Source organism: Rutilus rutilus, assembly GCF_951802725.1.
Source record: "Rutilus rutilus genome assembly, chromosome: 7".
Lineage (NCBI taxonomy): Eukaryota > Metazoa > Chordata > Actinopteri > Cypriniformes > Leuciscidae > Rutilus > Rutilus rutilus.
The window spans coordinates 39,993,560-40,013,813 of NC_140221.1; the positions used below are offsets into that span (position 1 = coordinate 39,993,560).

The 20,254-nt window shown below is 36.7% G+C and overlaps 1 protein-coding gene across 2 annotated transcripts; it reads right to left on the bottom strand.

The window, feature by feature from the left end:
- Positions 1 to 3,930: 3,930 nt before the first annotated feature.
- On the bottom strand, positions 3,931 to 19,738 carry suds3 (SDS3 homolog, SIN3A corepressor complex component). 2 transcript variants are annotated; one of them, XM_084413447.1, is made up of 12 exons: positions 19,511 to 19,738; positions 17,054 to 17,123; positions 16,754 to 16,809; positions 14,720 to 14,791; positions 14,578 to 14,597; positions 14,320 to 14,476; positions 11,659 to 11,754; positions 11,056 to 11,117; positions 10,415 to 10,436; positions 10,193 to 10,298; positions 5,182 to 5,266; positions 3,931 to 4,781 (listed from the first exon to the last, which is right to left on the bottom strand). In XM_084413447.1, exons 1-12 carry the CDS (start codon positions 19,620 to 19,622, stop codon positions 4,683 to 4,685), a joined length of 957 nt encoding a protein of 318 aa, XP_084269573.1. In that variant the 5' UTR covers positions 19,623 to 19,738; the 3' UTR covers positions 3,931 to 4,682. The 2 variants fall into 2 exon arrangements, with proteins under 2 accessions (XP_084269573.1, XP_084269572.1); XM_084413446.1 differs by having other exon boundaries at positions 10,391 to 10,436.
- Positions 19,739 to 20,254: the final 516 nt, after the last annotated feature.

The following is a 20,254-nucleotide window of genomic DNA, read 5'->3' on the forward strand; positions in this document are numbered from 1 at the left end:
AAGCTCGAATCATTTCAAATTGGTTTCTTGAACATGACAATGAGTTCACTGTACTAAAATGGCCACCACAGTCACCAGATCTCAACCCAATAGAGCATCTTTGGGATGTGGTGGAACGGGAGCTTCGTGCCCTGGATGTGCATCCCACAAATCTCCATCAACTGCAAGATGCTATCCTATCAATATGGGCCAACATTTCTAAAGAATGCTTTCAGCACCTTGTTGAATCAATGCCACGTAGAATTAAGGCAGTTCTGAAGGCGAAAGGGGGTCAAACACAGTATTAGTATGGTGTTCCTAATAATCCTTTAGGTGAGTGTAAATCTATAAAACAATTCAATTTGGTCAAAAGTCCCAGCAAGAATTCAAATTTACAAAATGATAATCTATAAAATAGGCTTCGATTTGTGGCTGTTACACCTCAGGTGTGCATTATTTTCTAATAATTCAACAGATCGGAGTCAATTGTTCCTTACTTAAACAAGCAGAACCATAAATGAGATTTGAGAGCTACAGTGGAGGGGAAGATTTTTAGCAATACACACAACTTTAGTTTCTGTTCATCACTAAAAAAAAACATGGTATGGCTCCAGAAGACTTGTAACAATAATTATAAAAGTGCTTTTATAAACTTGACAACCACTGGTCACTATTTGTTTTGGTTGCATGGAAAAGATTAGAAAAAAGAAAATCATGTTTCAGACAACATGAGGGTTATTAAATGACGACCAAATTAAACATTTTGGGTGAACTATCCCTTTAAGCAGAGCTTGAACCCACAAAAGGAGCTCATGAAAATCTTCAAAAACATACTACTTCCTTCTAAACTTAAACCAGGTCTGCCGTTCAGAGATAAAGCAGGAGGAAATGCAAACACGCAGAGCAACATATCAAACCCATATTCCCTTTAACAAGTCAGAGCGGCCCAGGGGCCAAACTTCAACCAGCCAGACGTCCCATGGGAGGCAACAGATTCACAGCGGAACAGGGAATTGCTGGGCATCTGGTTCACAGGACTGCGTGAAAACTGATTCAGAGAGGATTGAAACCAAGAAGCTGAAGCAGAGCTGGTGTCCAGGGAACTCTTGAGTAAAGCCCACCGCAGTGAGAGTTGCAGGTATTACCATTTATAGACTGACAGCGCTTGCACTAATAAGGCACATTAACTGTTCAGAGCCGAAAAGCCTTAATGGAATCCCTTTTCCCAGAACAAATAATAATAGGTTAAAGACTATTTCTAGGGAAATAAATAGCAAGTATTTATTGTGAACGTTCATTTGGTCACTACTATGTATTTTCATCTAATGCAACCCTTGCTGACCCTTACTGATATTGATTCCAGTAATTAGGAATCATCGATTAGAATGGTGATTTATTTAATGCTGATTGGCCCTGGAGGAACCGTCTATTTAAATGCAAAAAAAAAGACAAAACGTGTTTTCGTGGATTCATTTAGAACTCCCTTTTTTCACAGAAGCCATTCAATAATGAGAAACGAGTCTTCAAACAAAGAATTTAGATTCACAGTTTTAACATGTGACAGTAAAAAGTGGGAATCAATCAATAGTGCTTGTGACAGTGACATCAGTTTTGAGGTCATAGCATAGTATTGCGCAAGGAACGAGTGATGTTCATTTCGTGTTCATTTCAGATGGAAAGTGCAGTGACTTTATGTATTATATGTGTTTGTTTGTTTGAAGCAAAAATGTTGGTAGAGGCATGTTTTTCCAATGAGCCTATATGGTGCAACATTTGCTGTGAAATTCGTCTGTCAGTGTCACAGTTTAGTGAAAAAGGTGTGAAAAGGGTGTTTCAAAAGAGCAAGCTGACTTCCGTGAATAACATTTGCGGTTTAAGGAGCAGTCACGCTACATTTTTTTGTTCCAGAGTGTTGCTGGGATAACATCTAGTTCCATCATATTGAAACCAATCAATGGGTTTTTTGAAATGCCTGAAATAAGGTCTTCGGTGAACACAAGCTGAAGACATTTTCATGTTTTATTGTACAACATGAAATACATCAGTAATAGCCCCTTGTGAATGATTTTTTAAAAGCTTTTCTTGTCCTGTAAAAGGCAATTGCTAACAAGTGGCTAAATGGGACTATAGAGGTTGTCAGGGACATTGAACATCATCACACTGAACAGGAAACCTCATCTACTCGGTAGTCTGCTTTCAACAGCCCTGTTGTGTTTATAGTCGTGCACTTGCAAACTATTCTAACTCAAACTTTCAGGGATTTTTATATAAAGACTGAAAGAGTTGGAAGTTTAGAGGTGGTGTTGAAGTCATGTGATCCGTGGTGTAGTTCGTTTATAGCCGGCATTAAAGGGATACTCCACTTTTTTTGGAAATAGGCTCATTTTACAACTCCCCCAGAGTTAAACAGTTGAGTTTTACCGTTTTCGAATCCATTCAGCCGAGTTTCTGATATTTAGAAGAATATCAGTAACCAGACAGTTTCTGGTCTCATTGACTTCCATAGTAGGAAAAAAATATATACTATGGAAGTCAATGAGACCAGAAACTGTCTGGTTACTGATATGGATGGATTCTAAAATGGTAAAACTCAACTGTTTAACTCAGGGGGAGTTGTAAAATGAGCCTATTTCCAAAAAAAGTGGAGTATCCCTTTAAGCCTTTTACTTCTGGTGATAATATTTAGAACATTTCAAAATTTGTGTTCATTATGATGACCAAAACACATAAGAATCAAGCTTTTGTTGGTCACAGAGCTTATTTTCTGCAATAATCCCAAAGTCTATGGAAAAACCAGGATGATGGATGATGCTAACTTCTGGGTAGGACTAAAATAACAATCACTGCAGCGCTCTCTGGACAACATGCTGGAAACCGGAAACGCAAGTTCATGCCAATTTCGTTTGGTCCAATCTAACGAAACGTATCACTTATCACAAATTCGTATCACATGACGATGTGTGACCAATAGAAAATCGATATGTCACAGCTTGACCTCTGAATTCAAAGAACACAATTTTAAACATGCAGGAAAGTGGAGATGGAGTATATGGCCTTGATATTCTCAAATTTAAATGTAATTTTTGTTTTTAAATAGTCATGTTATACACAACATAAGGGCTGCGTATGAATTCTCTAACCCTTCCTTCAACCCTTGACCACAAAAGTGAAAATAATTTACTTGAATGCTGTTAATCATGTACAATTTAACCATGAGCAACAACTTATTTACTTACAACCCTTACATTTTAAGATGTCATGGGAGAGAGTCTCTGTCAGGAAAGAGGTAATAATGCAAGATGGTTTATACAACTCTGAAATACAGTCACACAATCATTCTGCTAAATCTGTTATCTTTCAGAATCAATGCAAAAACAACAACAACAACTTTGTGTTTGGGGAGGAATTCAATTTTGAACTGTGCAGAAGAAAGGATCGGCCTGTCATTTATAGAGGAAATCATTGAGACAGGAAAATGACAGGACATTCAAAATAAAGTGTCTCAAGTGGATCCAGAGACGGTGATTTCACAAAAAGGTTTTTAACCTAGGAACTAAACAAGGAGAATGTGATTTCACCAAATACAACATGTTCCTGGATCAACATTCCAAACAACAAATCAGATTTGAGAGACAAGTTTACAGTTAGGTTTAGCCTTACAACCTGGCTTAGGTGATTGTACGTCAGTGTTATTCACCTATTGTTTTGGGTAGTTTTAGGGCTGGGGATAGGAATAGGACTACATTTTCAGGCAGAAATGTTGTTCCAGGATCCCCAAAATGTGTTGAGCCAAGAACATGTCTTACTTGGCTAAAATCATGGTGACCAACTAAACAAATCATTAACGGAAGACTGGGAAGAGAGGTGCTGTAATAATGTAAAATAGTTTTTGAACATTCAAGCATGAAAACCTATTCTAGTAGACCCCGAAAACTAAATCAAGACTTTGAAAAAGGGCATAACAGGCCACTTTAATCGATGTTAGAAAGTGAACGCACCATTATGCATTCTCAAACTAAGCGGAATCTCATGTACTTGTAAGCATCTTAGCAAACTTCTGAAATAATTGTCATAAACACATTATAAGCATTTACTTGCAAGTTGTTTGTTATATAAAAAGCTTCAGCCAGGAACATAAATACAAATGTAAATTAGTGCTTCTCATTTTATAGTACGTGTAAGAAGAAGGGCCATCAAAAACAAGGTCAACTAGCAGTATTGTTAACGGGAGGAAAAAGCTAAAGCAATTATGCAGAAACAAATGTTGTTTTGCACTGTATGAGCCAAATTTATTTAATGTTGGACTAAATACAAAATTAAAACTTGCAAAGTAATTTGAAATCTTGTACACTTTCAAATGCATTGAGAGAATAGATTATGGCATGACATATCAAACAAAACAACAAAATAAATGCCTTACTGGTAATACAATAGAATGCCAAAGTGTATTGTCGCCTACACACTTCATCTGAGCGCTTTGAAATCAAACAGTAAAACAGTACAATGCAAAATTCATACGGAAAGCAAAAGCAAAAAGAAGGACAAACGTGAGACATTTCATGATATACACAGTACGTGTGAGAGTGATAGAAAAATAAGATAAGACAGGAAGAAAAATCATGCTTCAACATGTAGTAGACGACTTAGTAAAACGAGAAGAGCATTAAAATGTCTGTAAAATAAGAGATGAGGAAGAGCGACGTCTATGCTGCTGATCGGCGTCTAATGATGAAGGCCCCTCGCTGAAGCTGCCCTAAATAAATCCTCATCTTCGTGCTGTCACTTGTCTTTCTCACCCAGATCTGCAAGAGAATCGAAATCCAAGACAAAGCACTTCAGTGTTTATCCTGTACCACCTTCTTCCAGAATCCAAATGAATCCTAAACAGTGATTTGTACTCCAAAGCCACTGGCTCAGCAAGTAAGAGTCCAGATCTATGCAGTGTGCTATTGATGCTGGCATTAAAAGGATGCAAATGAGACAAACGCCATTGAAAATACATCCTCGTACAATTTGATATGGATGCAGATTACAATAAATGAGAGCGACTAAATGAGAATTTGCCTCTTCAGGCTCTCCAAAGCTGATGCACTTGGGCTGATCTCAATAACCTGCTGTTTATTTCCCCTCTGAGCAGGGCATTAGTTTGAAGAGCACAGTCATTTGTTTAGCACCAATCAGAGGAGAGAATCAGACACTAACCTCATTGGTCCCCACAGAGCTGATGACACAGCTGATCTTGGTGTTCTCCTTGGACTCCAGATAGATTGCTTGACTTTTATGGTACCTGAAACAAAAACAGTATTAGTCACTTAAGATCCTTTAGACTTAAAGATCATTACAGAAAAGTACTATATGTGAGCTTATCTCCTCACGTATCTTCACTGAAAAAGCAATATTTTGGCTTAAAGGATTTCAGTTATTAAAATTCTGTCATCATTTTCTCATCTTCATGAAATTCTGCATGGAGAATTAACTTTATTGATGTAAGAGACTGATATGCAATTATAACAAATGTCTGCAATACAATTATTTCTGCCAAAGGGAGCATTACCAGCTTTTAATTGTAGAGGTGTACTTGTTTTTTGAATTTCTGTACACATTTTATAAGTCACATTTTAATGGTTATTTCTTATCACCTTCACCTATCAATACAAACTAAATAAAGTTCCAGAATGGATATGTCCACATATGTTGAAAAATGACAAAAAAGTTTGGTGTTATATGTAATCTTTTTTATAGAAATACCATAATGTTTGCAGAGATTTAGGAAACATGCTAAGTTCAAATACTTGTTGCTACAGTCAGATATTCTACTTTTGAAATGTGTGTTCTGGGTCGGAATGTCTGTTTTTGTTTTGGTCTGTGAGATCCCGCCCACTGCCAATTTACTCAATAGTATTTCGACACCCCAGGCTGACAGCGAGCGGAAAACACATCATTTTGCAGCCATGGAAGCAAGCAAACGAACTGGGTCAGAGATCTCAGATTCTACCCGACGTAAAAAGCCTCAGCATCATCTAAAAAGCTCCATGACGACTTCCAGTGTAAAGCTCATCACTTTCTAATGCCAATTGCGCTCGTTCCTGTCGCGTGCCCTCCCTCAGTCTGGCAACCCGCAACCCGCGTCGAGTCTGAGGAGGAGGGGGGGCACAAATTTGGCACCCATTTCAACCGCTAGCTGTCAATATTACATACTGCACTTTTAATTGGGAGCACTTACTGTTCCAGTGTAGTTATGGTTCAATTAATTTTGGTATATTTTATAGTTATACTGTCCATTTTTCTTACATGTAAATGAAACTCTCTCTCTGCTAATTCTATCAATTATACAGGGCAGTGTTTCAGACTGATTTAAACTAGCAACTTTTTGAACTATTCACTAAAAAAAGAACTGGCTCATATGAGTCTTTCATTTCGGGAACCATGCTACACTGGGCTCAATGTTTTTTTTTTTTTATTCACTAAAAAGGAACCGGCTTATAGGATCAGATCAGGGACTGATCGGATCGAATCGGATCAGACTGGTCATGCCGAATGTTTGCTTCTGTTTTGTAGTCCGTGATGACAACTCAATAGAAAGAGGGTTTTTTGCCGTTATTTTGTGGTACACTGCTTTTTTTATTGCATTACACTCAATACAGACCGCAAACTCAGATTCACAATTCAGGTAAAATATGCCAGATTAAGCAATGAGGAAAGAATCGAGTCAATGTTTGTGAATCATTTTTTGGCGTGCAGCCCGTCAAAGAGGACAACTCAATAAAAGTTCTTGCCTTTATTTGTGTCTTTTTGTTCCATTACATTCAATACAGACTGCAAACTCACTTTTACAAGTTTGCTGTGGCATAAACACCACTGATTAAAGAGTCATTTCTTAAAACACAGTATAGATAGAGAGTGAAAGTAGCCTGTGGCTTCAACCTTCTCACATAAGCATCCTCTGGAAAAGTTCATAGAGAGGCATAACTCAACCTTCTCCACTCATTATCAAAATAGCAGAATAAAACTGCATTTAATATACATGTAACATTATTTATTGCCTGCGGTATCACACCGAACCATATTTCCTCCTCCGCTCACTCTATCCTCATCTGCACAGAAATATTCCGGTTGGATTGCAATGCTGAAAGCTACGGCAGCACACTGTCTAAAGGGCACGACTGGATAAATGCATGCTGACACGCTCATAAAAATCCAGAGGCATTCATGACATTTAATGTCACAAACGCATAAGACAAAGTAATCTCCAGTCCTCATCCTAAAACACAAGCTTCCAGTGTATTATGATCACTTATTCAAAACAACAAAATATAGATTTATGTAGTCTGTACAGAGTATTGCATGTCAGAATTTGTGGATCTTGATGCCCATGATGTTTACATTACTAAATATCAGGACACGGACAACGGTAAATACCATGTTAGGAATGTGTGACCTGAATCCTGGCACAGATTTTGCCTTGTTCAAGCAAACTACCCCTTGCAAATACATCACATTCACATTCTTATGTACATATATTGAATGAAACAACAGCTAATAGTAACAACTGAGATATTAAAGATAGATTACAGCCCACATAAAATAAAAATCAGAATGCTACAAGAATCAAACATTTTAAATATCCTTCCTCCCATGTAATTTACCTACATGTCATGCTACTTCAAAGCCGGAATCACTATATAAAATTGTAAAAATGTACCTTGTGATAGAAATTATGTATACAAATAAGCCTATGCAATTTAAAGACTAAATATGATAGACAGAACAAAAGACAGAATGACAGAAAGATAGAATGATAGACAGAACGATAGATAGAACAATAGAATGATAGACAGAACGATAGATAGAACAACAGAACAATACGATGACAGAATGACTGACAGAACAGTAGACAGATAGATAGAACGACCAACAGATAGATAGACAGATAGAATGACAGACAGACAGGCAGACAGACAGAAAGACAAATAGACAGATAGATAGATAGATAGATAGATAGATAGATAGATAGATAGATAGATAGATAGATATGTCTTGTCTCAGGTCAGTTCCAGCTCTCTGATGTGATGCTGTCCTTTATGTAAACTATATGATATAATCGAAAAGCAAAAGAGTGATTGTGCCATCTTGTGGTCAGTATAAGTAAAAAAGATTATTTTTTTTGGCTTCAAGGCCCTGCAGGAACCAGGGGGTCAAGGTTTGATTGGTAAGCGTGCAATTAGCCCCAGCTGCTAGAAGCTGTAAATACACCATTCATTTCCACAATGTAAATCAGTCAGTCTTCATAAGGGCTTTTCACTATGTGCTTTACCTAGGGTTATCGTCTCTTTAAACCAACATCGAGTCACTGATCATTAAAATGCAAATAAGCATGTTAAATCAGAGTTCAAAAACCTTAAAGAAATCTTAAAACCTGAATATGTAACATGAATTACTAATGACGTATGTAAAACACAATAACCCAAAATTAAGTTCACCCAGAGTTTAAAGGTAGGGTGGGAGATTTTCAGAGAGGCTAACAATAGTGATCCCACCCTCCCTTCAGAGTGTCTCCAAAGCCATGCCTGCTTCAAAACAGCAGGGAGCAAACAAAAGCATCACAAGAGGCTCAAAAGCACATAACATTATAATAATGAACATAAACTACTAAAAAGAGCCCTTTATCACCTGACAGCTGCAATTCATTTCAGCGTTGATAGTGTTGCTAGTAAAACCTATCAATACGAGTCACGAACCCGACCGAGTAAAACATCACAGGTTTCCATCTCTTCCAAATTACAGTAGTTATACCATAGTTACAGTAGTTAACAAGGCAGGCATAAGCTCGTTGATTATGTTCAGGAGGAATTGTGAAGCGGCTTTTTCGGTTGTGGTGCTCAGTGACTGACGTCTGTCTAACTCTGCATAGCATGAAATGCGCTGATGATGTGTGATATCTGCGCGAACAGGGGCACGGACGTATCGAAATACATACGTTGACAGGCAGGTAGGACATCGGACCGAATGCAATGATTGGACGAACATTGTATACCTTCCACAGACGATATATACATATAAATACATTTATCAGTCCCTCCAGTTTTTCGCGATTGCTGAATACAACGCAAAATCAACAAAATGTCAAAAAAATTTGCGATCCTGCATAATTCCTAATTTAACCGCAAAATAATCACAAAAATGAAAAAGACCTCACGAAACATTAAATTATAATCACCCAATTGAAATATCTCTAGTTTAATTAAAGTTTCAATGCATTTTTACGTGGATACAGACGTTGCGGGAAAAGGGGAAACTCCTTTTCCTCGATTTACTGAAGCCTATAATGTAAAACGCATTTTGCAGCTGCACAGTGAGTGTCTGGCTCACTCATTGGCTGTGCTGCGGCAACTGCACATCCAATTGCGCGGGGCCATTACACGTCAGAGCCCGCCAAGGGGGCGCGGCCTTAGCCTATATTATTATTTTACTGTCTATGATATTAGTCCCCGAAAAACGCCACTTCAGCAGGTTTAACAACTGAAGCGACAACTTGCCAGGTTACTATAGTGCGGCCGGCTACGCAATACTCGTTCCCTACTCTCAGGGAACTGAGGTTACGATAGTAACCGAGTAGTTCCCTTTCGAACGATCACTTCGTATTGCGTAGCTATACGCAGTGGGGACGGCATGCAAAACGCCGCACTGTAAGTAACTGGTTGCCTTCTGCAGCTCAGGACCCCTCCACTCAGGATTTACACACAGTTCTACAGTATAAATTACAACACCTGCTGTTAATATTTACATAGGTCAGGTAGAAAAATTGCCCATAGGTTGTTTTAAAAGTTAATTTGATGAGAATTTGATTAGACCAAAATAAACAAGCTTTATGCATTTTGTTTGTGATTTGTGTCATGTATGACTATTGTGCATCTGACATAATACTACTATGGTAAATGTGATGTCCTAATTATAAAATATAAAAATCGCGAATTTTTTCACAAATTTCTGGAAATTACCACCACAAAATCAGTCATTTTGATCGTAAAAATCACACACAAAAATCGCGAAATCCTGGAGGGACTGATTTATACCACTTACCTTAGTGATTGCTTTCAAGATGTAAAGAAACTTTCAACCAGCATAACAAAAAAAAATTCTGAATCAAATCACCTACCCTGCCTTTAATGTGTACCTGAGTGCGAAAAGCCCAGCAGAACACAGAGAATCTTACCATCTCTTGTCATAGTAGAGTTTCCCCTCCTCTATCCGTGCCTCATAACGCTGGGACGGGGTGTCCACTGGAGTGGTCGGGAGGTGCTCTGGAGAGGACGGGGATGCTGAAAAACATCGCTTTTAATTAATTTCCAACTCATTTTTAAAGACTTTGTGGTTTAAAAAAGATTTGATGGGAAATTATATGGGGAATCACCTCTAAAAGACAAAACCTCCATACCTGGTCTTTTCGGAGATTTAAGCTATAAAGGAAATGAAGCAAAAAGGAAGATTGTTTTAATTTTCTTCAGCAATCTCAGGTGTAAAACACGACAGACACAGACAAACAACCTGATATCTTGGTCAGCTAACAGTAATCAGCAGTTGCCAAAAAAAAAAAAATGAATCCAATAGTATGTCAGTATCAAAACCCTATTTTCTGTGGTCTGCAGCCTTTACCCCCTTAAATACAGCCAATTTTTGTCATCCGCAAGTAATGTGTCTCATGTATCTCTTTGAGTAATAAAATGTAATACAATTTTCAGGGGATCCTGCTTTTTATTACCCAAAAAGAGAGTAAAAAAAAAAAAAAAAAAATTCCTTTCTTCAAAGCCGAGACGCAAATCATGAAGACTTTCATTACAATTTGATGAAATGGACTGAATTTTTTAAATCACACTACATTTTTTCATCTCATAGCCTGCCAAAGAATGTGCAAGTGTATTACATTTTTATAAATGATAATGATATAAAATTAGATATCTTGAAAATTAGGTCAAAAAGTTGATACTGTATCTGAGAAGCAGTGAAATTTGTACTTCGATTGTAACAGGGCTTCATTTGCCGCATAAAAATGGAGCTAATTCCAATTCGTAACCTTACCTTGTTCAATGTTCTTAGATCTTCCATGATCTGTTCATCAGTAAGTAAATAATTTAACTGAGGTGAGGAGAGTTAAGAAAACCTGATCATTACAGCATACACACTGTGACACTTGACTGCACATCACATCTTTGACATTATTGATACTGCTTGCAATTATAATGGACCGGTCTATGGGACATAAATTAAGCCTTTAATTAAAAGGTTTTTTTGAGCTGTTGACACTGTCATTTACAATAAAAGAGCCTGCACAGCGACAGAAAATAAAACCTGCCTACCTTACACAACACCGAAGGTAGGCTTGCACTCAGGAGCAGAGCGGACAAATTCTTTCAACACACACTGCAACAGTCACAATATGACGTCACACTCTGCGCGAATGTTTTAAAATACATAATTCAACATTTAAACAACACTTTTTATCTAACCCACTTAAAATGAATAAATGTAAATGAACAAACATTTGTGTTGCATTTACAATCCAGTGAAAACAGCACCCCTACTTCCAGCGCCCCTGCAGGTGCATGGAAGATGCATAACTGATGTGTTGGTGGTCTGAAGTGTTTCCAGTGCATGGGGTCTCTACAGCTATGTGAAGGATATCAGGTGCAGGCTTTCTCCGCTTGTCTGGAATGGGCACAGGGTCATTGGGTCGTCTCCGGAGCTTCCGGGTTATATGGGTTTTTACCTCCATGGAATCTAAAATAAATAAATACATGGACAACGTACTAGGTTTAGGGGTTTAAATGAATATCTCACACAAAAATAAACTCAATGAAACACAAAATGTAGAAATTCTGAAGGCTGTATTGGTCGGGGTTTTTTTTCATGCAATTGCAATGAGAAAGATAAAAAAAAAAAAGATAAGAAACCTTGAGAAAGATAGTAAGAAAACACCATAAAAGTATAATTTGTGTGATGAATGGGCCAAAATTTAAGTTGTTTTTCACTAGCTATGTTTCCTCCATCCATCTGTTTTTATGGATGGAAATGACAAAATACACAAACTCTAAAAATGCATTCAATTAATGCTGATCATTTTTTTTATCTGATAAGAAGACATGCGCATAAACTACGATGGAAACACATTTACTTAAAGGTTGTATCAGCGATATAAAACATAAATGATCACATTCATCTAATCTTTCCTAACGATCCGCTAGCTGCCCGCCCCATAAGCAGGCCGTCAAAAAAACGTGTCTCTGTAGGCAGCCTAGGCTCTGAGATCTGCACACAAAAACAATTGGTTTCACCAACCACTCAAAACCCAAATAAATAGTGTTCCAACCAATCACCGACAGGGGGAGGGTGTTGTGAGGTTTTGCGCAGCCCGACCTCTCCCTCTCCCTTGTACAGAACTGTACTAGGTAAATAAATGATAATAGGCAACGTTATGACACCTTGCTAGTAACCATTTATATTTCAAATGACTATTCTGTTAGCTGGGAGCAAAGCTGGAAGTGAGCTATGTAGCTATGATAACATAATGTTCATGCATACAAAGTAAAAAAAAAAAAAAAAAACAGTCTCTGCATTAGCCTATTTTAGAATACACAATATTGAATGTGCAAGTAACGGCTATTATATTTACTTGGTTATAAAATTATGTTACAAAACAACTATAATGACTTACCCAGCAGAATGAGCCATCATTGAGGTAGAACGTCGATCTAAATATCGTGTGTCTGTCGCTTTAAGAAATGATCGTTTTTTTCATGATGCACGAAACGGGAGGGAGGGGCGAGCTAACTTGGTTTGTTTGGGATCTCGCTTCAAACACAAACAGAAGTGACGTCACCCACAATCGCTGATACAACCTTTAAATATAGCTGCAAGCAGCGATGACGGGCCCAAGCCCCGGCGCCACCCCAGTAACTTCAGGGAAACTGTGCAAGATGGGCAATACGTATTTAAAGCCAGTAAATGAAAAAAGACTATGTCAAAGTCAATTGAATATGCTACATTTACTAGTCAGCTGGTGCCACTATGACCATGAACCACAACAGCCACATCCATGAGATCCTTTCAATTTAAATAAACTGCATGTGGCAGGATGTTATAGGTCAGTTTCAAGTGATTATAAATGTATCATTTGCATCTAAAAATGGTGTACTTCCAGAAGTATTTGTTAAGGTTTTTATTAACCTAATAAATAAACTAATTATATAAAACTATATAGTCATTGTGATTTTAAAAGATAAGGTCTAAGAAATCTCTTATCCTGTAATGCAGGCAGCAATGATTGGGTTAATCTCTAAAGGCTTGGGCCCTAATAAATCCCTCTTTGCACAAAAACTTACAGAACTTTGGATGTGATTAGATATCTGGACTAACCAGAAGACCAATTTCATTGCACAGCATTTCAAATGTTGGTTTGGTCATTCTGAAATGCCTGAGCTAAAGTCTGTCATCAAAATGGTTGGAAATAATGACCTCCCAGAACTGTTTCACACGACTGAGTTCCCAAACACCAGGCATCCGCCTCCAAGCGCAAGATAACATGACAATGTTTATTGCGTTTCGTTATTCCGTCATTTATGATGTGTGAAAAAAAGAGCCATAGTGGCTTTCCCGATTGCAGCAACTAAGATCTTTATTACAGATATTTGCGCCAATTTCCTACAAAGTGACAATTTTGTTATCTTGAACACATGGGATGGAAACTGCGCTTTATGCGCAAATATTTTATGAGATATTCCAATTTCGTGCACAAGTTAAATTCACAACTTTGGATGCATAGCCACTGATAATCATCCTCCCCAGAGAGTTAACCACTGTGACTAGATCATTGAGTCCGAGTGTTAGACTTGTAAACCAGTTCAGTCTGATTTATGAATACTGCGGTTCACTTGTGTCAATTAGAATTACTGATTCTTTGACTCAAAAGAATGATTCCTTCCCGACTTGGAAACTGCTACTTCTCTCATGAACTCATCAAAGAGAGTTTCATCACTTTTTATAGTGCGTTTATGTACTTTTCTGAAGCTTGAAAGTCCTTTTTTTTTTTTTTTTAAGTTTAACATTTCTCCTATTGTGGCATGCATAAAAAAAAGTATTTCAGCTGGGGAGTGAGTAAATGATGACAGGAATTCACTTTTGGGTGAACTGTTGCTTCAAGTTTTTTTTCTTTATACACAAAGTAGCTACGCGTTCAGCTATAGGAACAGGATATTGTTCTCTACAACAGCAATACTAACAATGCCTTGCACAAAAACCCTCCCAGGTTGCATTTATCTATCTGATCTCACTTTCCCACTTTCTCACCTCCTGTCAGCTCCATTGTTAATTTCTCGTTCTCGATCATCTTCTTCTTCTCCTCCAGCTCTGCAATTAGATTTTCCTTCAGTTCCACTTTCTTATCGTCAAATTCTTTCACCGCTGCTTTTTTCTCTTTGATGTAGTTCCTCTCCACCTGCTCTGTCTACAAGAAATGTAGTTTGCATTAATTAACCTGTCATATCTGTTGCTTTCTGCAGCTATAATAAATCAACAGATACATCAAATTAATTAATTGCATCTTACCTCAAGTTGTAAAAATAGGTCTGAAAAGATAAAGAGAGGGACAGAAAGAGAGAGCACAAACAAGAGATAATCATGTAAAGTTGGCTTCTGAAATATTGACACTGACATCGAGCTGAAAAGCTTTATTATAAATCATCTTTACCAGCGTTACGAAGTCTCTCTTTATACTGCTGATCGAGCTTCTTCATTCTCTTCTGGTACTCCTGCAGTGTGCCTGTGGAAATTAATGAGTAATAAAACTGTTCTAATGTATTCATTTTTAGTTGACATTTTATATCAGTGATGTATAGTACACTTATTAGGGACAATCCCATTGGAATAGCCTGTCTTGATCAAGGGGCACAATGGTGATAGATTACCCCTTCCATTTGAACCTTTTGGTTACAAGCCAGGCTACATCACCTTGTTAGACCATTATCAATCAAAACATGCACTTTTCAGGACATATGTTAAAAAAAATAACACAAAAACATTATATGAAATACATTTACTATGTTTACACTGCAAGCCTTAAAGGGATAGTTCGGCCAAAAATGATATTTAACCCATGATTTACTCACCCTCAAGCCGTTCGAGATGCATGTCAATCTTTTTTCAGACGAACACATTTTCAGTTATTTTAGAAAATGTCTTAGATCTTTCAGTGGTTATAGTGTGAAGCTATGGGGTCCCAAAATGTGCATGCATCCTTTACAAAAGTAATCCATCCGGCTCCAGGGGGATAAACAAAGGCCTTCTGACGGTAATCCGTGCGGTTTTGTCATAAAAATATACATATTTAAAACTTTATAAACGAAAATAACTGGCTTCCGGTAGCGGTCGACGCGCATTCACGGAGATGGATGCTGGCATATGACGTAGGACGTAGCGTAGGAAGCGTCGTGACGTAGAACGAACGTAGAGTTTTGCTTTGCTCTGCTTTCTGGCTGCGCTGTCACGTTCGTTCTACGTCACAACGCTTCCTATGTACGCTAGCTTCACATTATAACCACTGAAAGATCTAAGACATTTTCTAAAATAACTGAAAATGTGTTCGTCTGAAAAAAGATTGACATATACATCTCGAACGGCTTGAGGGTGAGTAAATCATGGGTTAAATATCATTTTTAGGATAGTTGACCCAAAAATGAAAATTTTGTCATCGTTTACTAATCCTCAAGTTGTTTCAAACCTGTTTGGGTTTCTTTCTTCTGTTGATCACAAAGAAGATATTTTAAAGAATGTTGGTAATCAGACAGTTGATGGTAGCCATTGACTTCCATAGTATTTCTTTTTCCTCTTATGGAAGTCAATGGCTACCATCAACTGTTTGATTACCAACATTCTTTAAAATATCTTATTTTATGTTGAACAGAACAAATAAACTCATACAGATCTGGAACAACATGAGGGTGAGTAAATGATGACAAAATTTTCATTTTTGGGTGAACTATCCTTTTAATGCTCAATTCTGATTTATTGCTCAGATCCGATTTTTTTGTTTGGCTGTTCACATTATCGTTTAAACGTGGCCAAAATCAGATGTGAGTGTGAACTGGGTACGGTCCTGCACACGGTGTCATATGGAAGTAAACACAGAGGTTACTGAAGTCAGCATTCACGCGTTCATTTATAAGGTTATGTACAGAGGAAGACAGCAAATTCGTGCACCGGCGATAGGGAGAATGCAGACGAGGATGAGAAAGAGAGCAACGTTTTTCCTCAGGTTTTGCTTGTACAGAGCTGTCATTGTAATACTTGAGTATATGAGCATAACAGCTCACCATCCCTCGACAAAAAAAATCTAATCTGAGTCACATATGAGCAAAAAAAATAAAATCAGCTTTGGGTCACTTTTGCCTGCAGTGTGAACGTAGCGTAGCTTTAGTGTCTGTGCTAGCAGAGATCATTCTCTCCATTGTCAACAGACATGTTTTACTGAATAAGAACATGTGAAAAAAGAATAATGCCTTCATATAGTAAAGTTAAAAATAGTAATAGTTATATTGTTGCAAATTTATAGTTACATTGATTTAGGATTTAGGATAATGCAAGTACATAAGTCAACAAAATATATAACATTGTTCAAGAGGTTTTTGGATATTTTAATCCAAAAATCGTACATATTGTGCCTTTAAAGTGTTCGACAACAAAATTACTTGAGCATCCCTTAAAAAAAAGGAGTATTTCCAGTCACCTTCTTGCAGTTGTTGTAACTGTCGTTTCAGGGATGCCAGTCTGTCTTGATACATCCTGAAATCAAGACAAAAACAAAATATCTCAAAGAAATGATGCAGTTTTATTACATAATATGCAGAAATTTGTCACAGACAGACAGACAGATAGATATAAAGACAGGCAGATAGACAGACAGACAGACAGATAGACAGATAGATAGATAGATAGATAGATAGATAGATAGATAGATAGATAGATAGATAGATAGATAGATAGATAGATAGACAGGAATACAATATCAATTACAAGGAATACTCACTGTTCTTTGATCTCAACATAGTCGTCTTCATCATGTTTGGCCATATCTGTTTCACTGGCATCTTCTGTGTCTATAATAATAATAATAATAATAAATATAACACCAATAAATGAATTATACAATATAGTATAAGATAAGGTATGGTATCACACTTTTGGCCATTTAGTTTATAGTTTATTCACGTTATGATTGCACATTTGTAGCACCATCTAGCGGACAGACATGATAGCTTTTTTTTTTCTTTTTTTTTTATGGTAACAACCAGATATTCTCCTCTGTTGTTCTTATTTAGAGTGGAAAATTTGGCTGAAAAAAGATACATGTGCCTATAGATAATTCACATTACATATATGTTGTTTGCTGACCTTTTTTTAAAAGAGGACTTAATGTAGGCCTACATATATTGTGTTTGTATTAAATGCTCTATGGGGAACTGTCACAAGATGATACTAAGATTAATAACAAACAAAGATCTGACTAAGACCATTTCAAAAACATAAATAAGTTAACATGGAAAAAATAATAAGTTAAAGCACACATTTCAGACCAAAGCATTTTGATCCAAAGCAACATACAATGCATTCAGTTGATGTATTCTCTGGGTATGAAACCTACGACTTTAATGTTGCTAACAATACGTCCTACAGTTTGAATTCAAAAGTTTGAGGTAAGATTTTTTGAAAGAAATTAAATTGATGAAAAGTGAAAAAATATTTCTACTTCCAATAAATGTTGTCCGTTTCAACTTTCTTTTCAGCAAAGAATCCTGAAAAAAATGGTATGGTTTACACAAAAATATTAATTGATAATAACAAGAAAGGAAATGTTACACTGAGCACCAAAACAGCATATTAGAATGATTTCTGAAAGATCATGTGACACTGACTGAAGTAATGATGCTTTGCATAGGAATAAATTGCATTTTAAAATATATTCAAATAAAAAACTTTTTATTTTTTTATTGTAATAATATTTCACAATGTTACTGTATTTTTGTCAAATAAATGCACCCTTGCCTTGGTGAGCAGAAGAGACTTCGTTAAAACCATCTTACTGACACCAAACATTTGACTGGTAATACCATTTTCATTCAAAGAACTTAGATTAAATGTTTCTACAAGATTTGAAGAGTTTGACAAATGTGACCCTGGACCCCAAAACCAGCCACACATGGGTCAATGTTTTGAAATTGAGATTTATATATCATCTGAATGCTGAATAAATAAGCTTTCCATTGATGTATGGTTCATTAGTATATAGGACAATATTTGGCCGAGATACAACTATTTGTAAATCTGTAATCAGAGGGTGCAAAAAAAAAATCGAAACATTGAGAAAATCGCCTTTAAAGTTGTCCATTTATGTTCACGATTGTGCTGCATTCACTCACAAAAATAAACGTTTTATATATTTATGGTAGGAAATGTACAAAATATCTTCATGGAACAAGATCTTTACATAATCAACAGTTGGCATAAAAAAAAAAAATCGATAATTTTGACCCATACAATGTATATGTAGGCTACTACTTGTGACTGGTTTTGAGATCCAGCGTCACAAATAGACATTAACATTTCTTAACTTTAATATTTTGGTTTAAAATATAGTTGTATATGGGCAATATGCACAATAATTAGTAGTAATAATTAGTATAAAATGTCCCCACAAGGACAAGGATTTCGGATATTGCCATCTTTGTGGGGACATTTTGTACCCATAATAGAAGGGTTTACCAGGCAACACAAACACACTTTATTCTTCAAGATGTTTCCAATATGTTAAATATTGGAAGCTTTTATTATTAAAAGGAGAGTGAAAATACATTATGTCAAGTACAGTATCTGATCTCTTAAGTCAGATTTCATTCCCATCATCAGTCTCATCTCAAATGTGTTCATGACACCAGCCTAAGCTAGCCTAAGTGAGCGGAGATCAACTCCAAGCATTTCAACCCAAATATCTGCCACCATAAATCAACTGTCTCCCAAAATGATACTTTAAAAGCAAGTAAGTCCTCTGTTGAATCTGATTTCGAGTCTGTATGAGTTTAAAAACGCCCAGCTTAATGTAACTTATTTATTTCCTGACGTGTGCTGCTAACTCTGCTAACTGTTTATCAACAGGCTGGCTGGATAACACATAAAACACACAAATATGAAAATGCATAGCCATTATACAGTTAAAGGCGTATACAGCCAACATTAACGTATACCAATATCACTATACAGATTTAAAAAATGCCGATAAAGTTGCAAAAAAAGAGCTCTAAAATAAACAGAAGAAAACAACTCGACACATGCACACTTTCCTCGCATGTTTACTCATAACTGAGCTCCTATTTTACTATCAGCTTATAGCCAGTTCGCTCATTAGCAGTTGAAATATGCCTTTTAATGCATCAATCATAAGTGAATGAGCTAAAAAGATAGATAAACTGAAATTACTGTGCGTATTCACCTTCTTCCGAGTCTCTGCCTCTGAAACTGCGATCTTCATCTTCATCCACACTGTCTAGCTCTTCCTCGTCATTATAATAGTCCACCATGGGTGACAGTAAAGTCGATGCCATTTATTATATTTATATATTGATAATATTGCAGGAAATACCTATGTGTAAACAATCACACTGCACAGACAACGTTTCGGTCTCGAGCCTCTTTTTTTTTTTTTTCAATTGGAGGGTAGGCCGAGGAATCTGATTGGTGGACATGGTCGAGTGATGCATGCTGGGAAATGTAGTTTGAACCGCTTGTGCGCAAGTATGACATAAGGGGAATAAGAAAATGAAGAGAGAGAGAGAGAGAGAGAGAGAGAGAATAGTGTCTCCGCGTTTCAAATGTTATTGTTCTTATTATCAGCCAAGGAACATGAAGATTTTCTGAAGTTGTCAGTCCCACTTCTGCCTCTTAGTCATTTATCTTGGTCAGGTAAGCGTATTAATGTCATTATGAAAAGACAAGAAAAATACTATCATTTAGTGCCATTATTTATTGGAATTGCATCGGATGCACATTGAGTTTAATTTCCATCCCACAGACTGCTTTGGGTAGTTATTTCATTGTGCATATTAAAAGTTATTCACGTATTCACACACAATGTATGTTTTTAGGCTAACTGTTTATCATCATTATTTTTTTTTTTCTTGTGAACAAACAAGTTAGTGAAATAAATTGGGAAGATTTATATTCAAACAGCGTCTCT

Coding starts and splice junctions, on each gene's coding strand:
- suds3 (XM_084413446.1), bottom strand. CDS start 19,622: ATGGCATCGACTTTACTGTCACCCATGGTGGACTATTATAATGACGAG. Junction 11,755..14,319: donor AACAATGGAGCTGACAGGAG/GTGAGAAAGTGG, acceptor TATTTATTTTAG/ATTCCATGGAGGTAAAAACC. Junction 10,299..10,390: donor GGAGGTTTTGTCTTTTAGAG/GTGATTCCCCAT, acceptor GATGTTTTTCAG/CATCCCCGTCCTCTCCAGAG.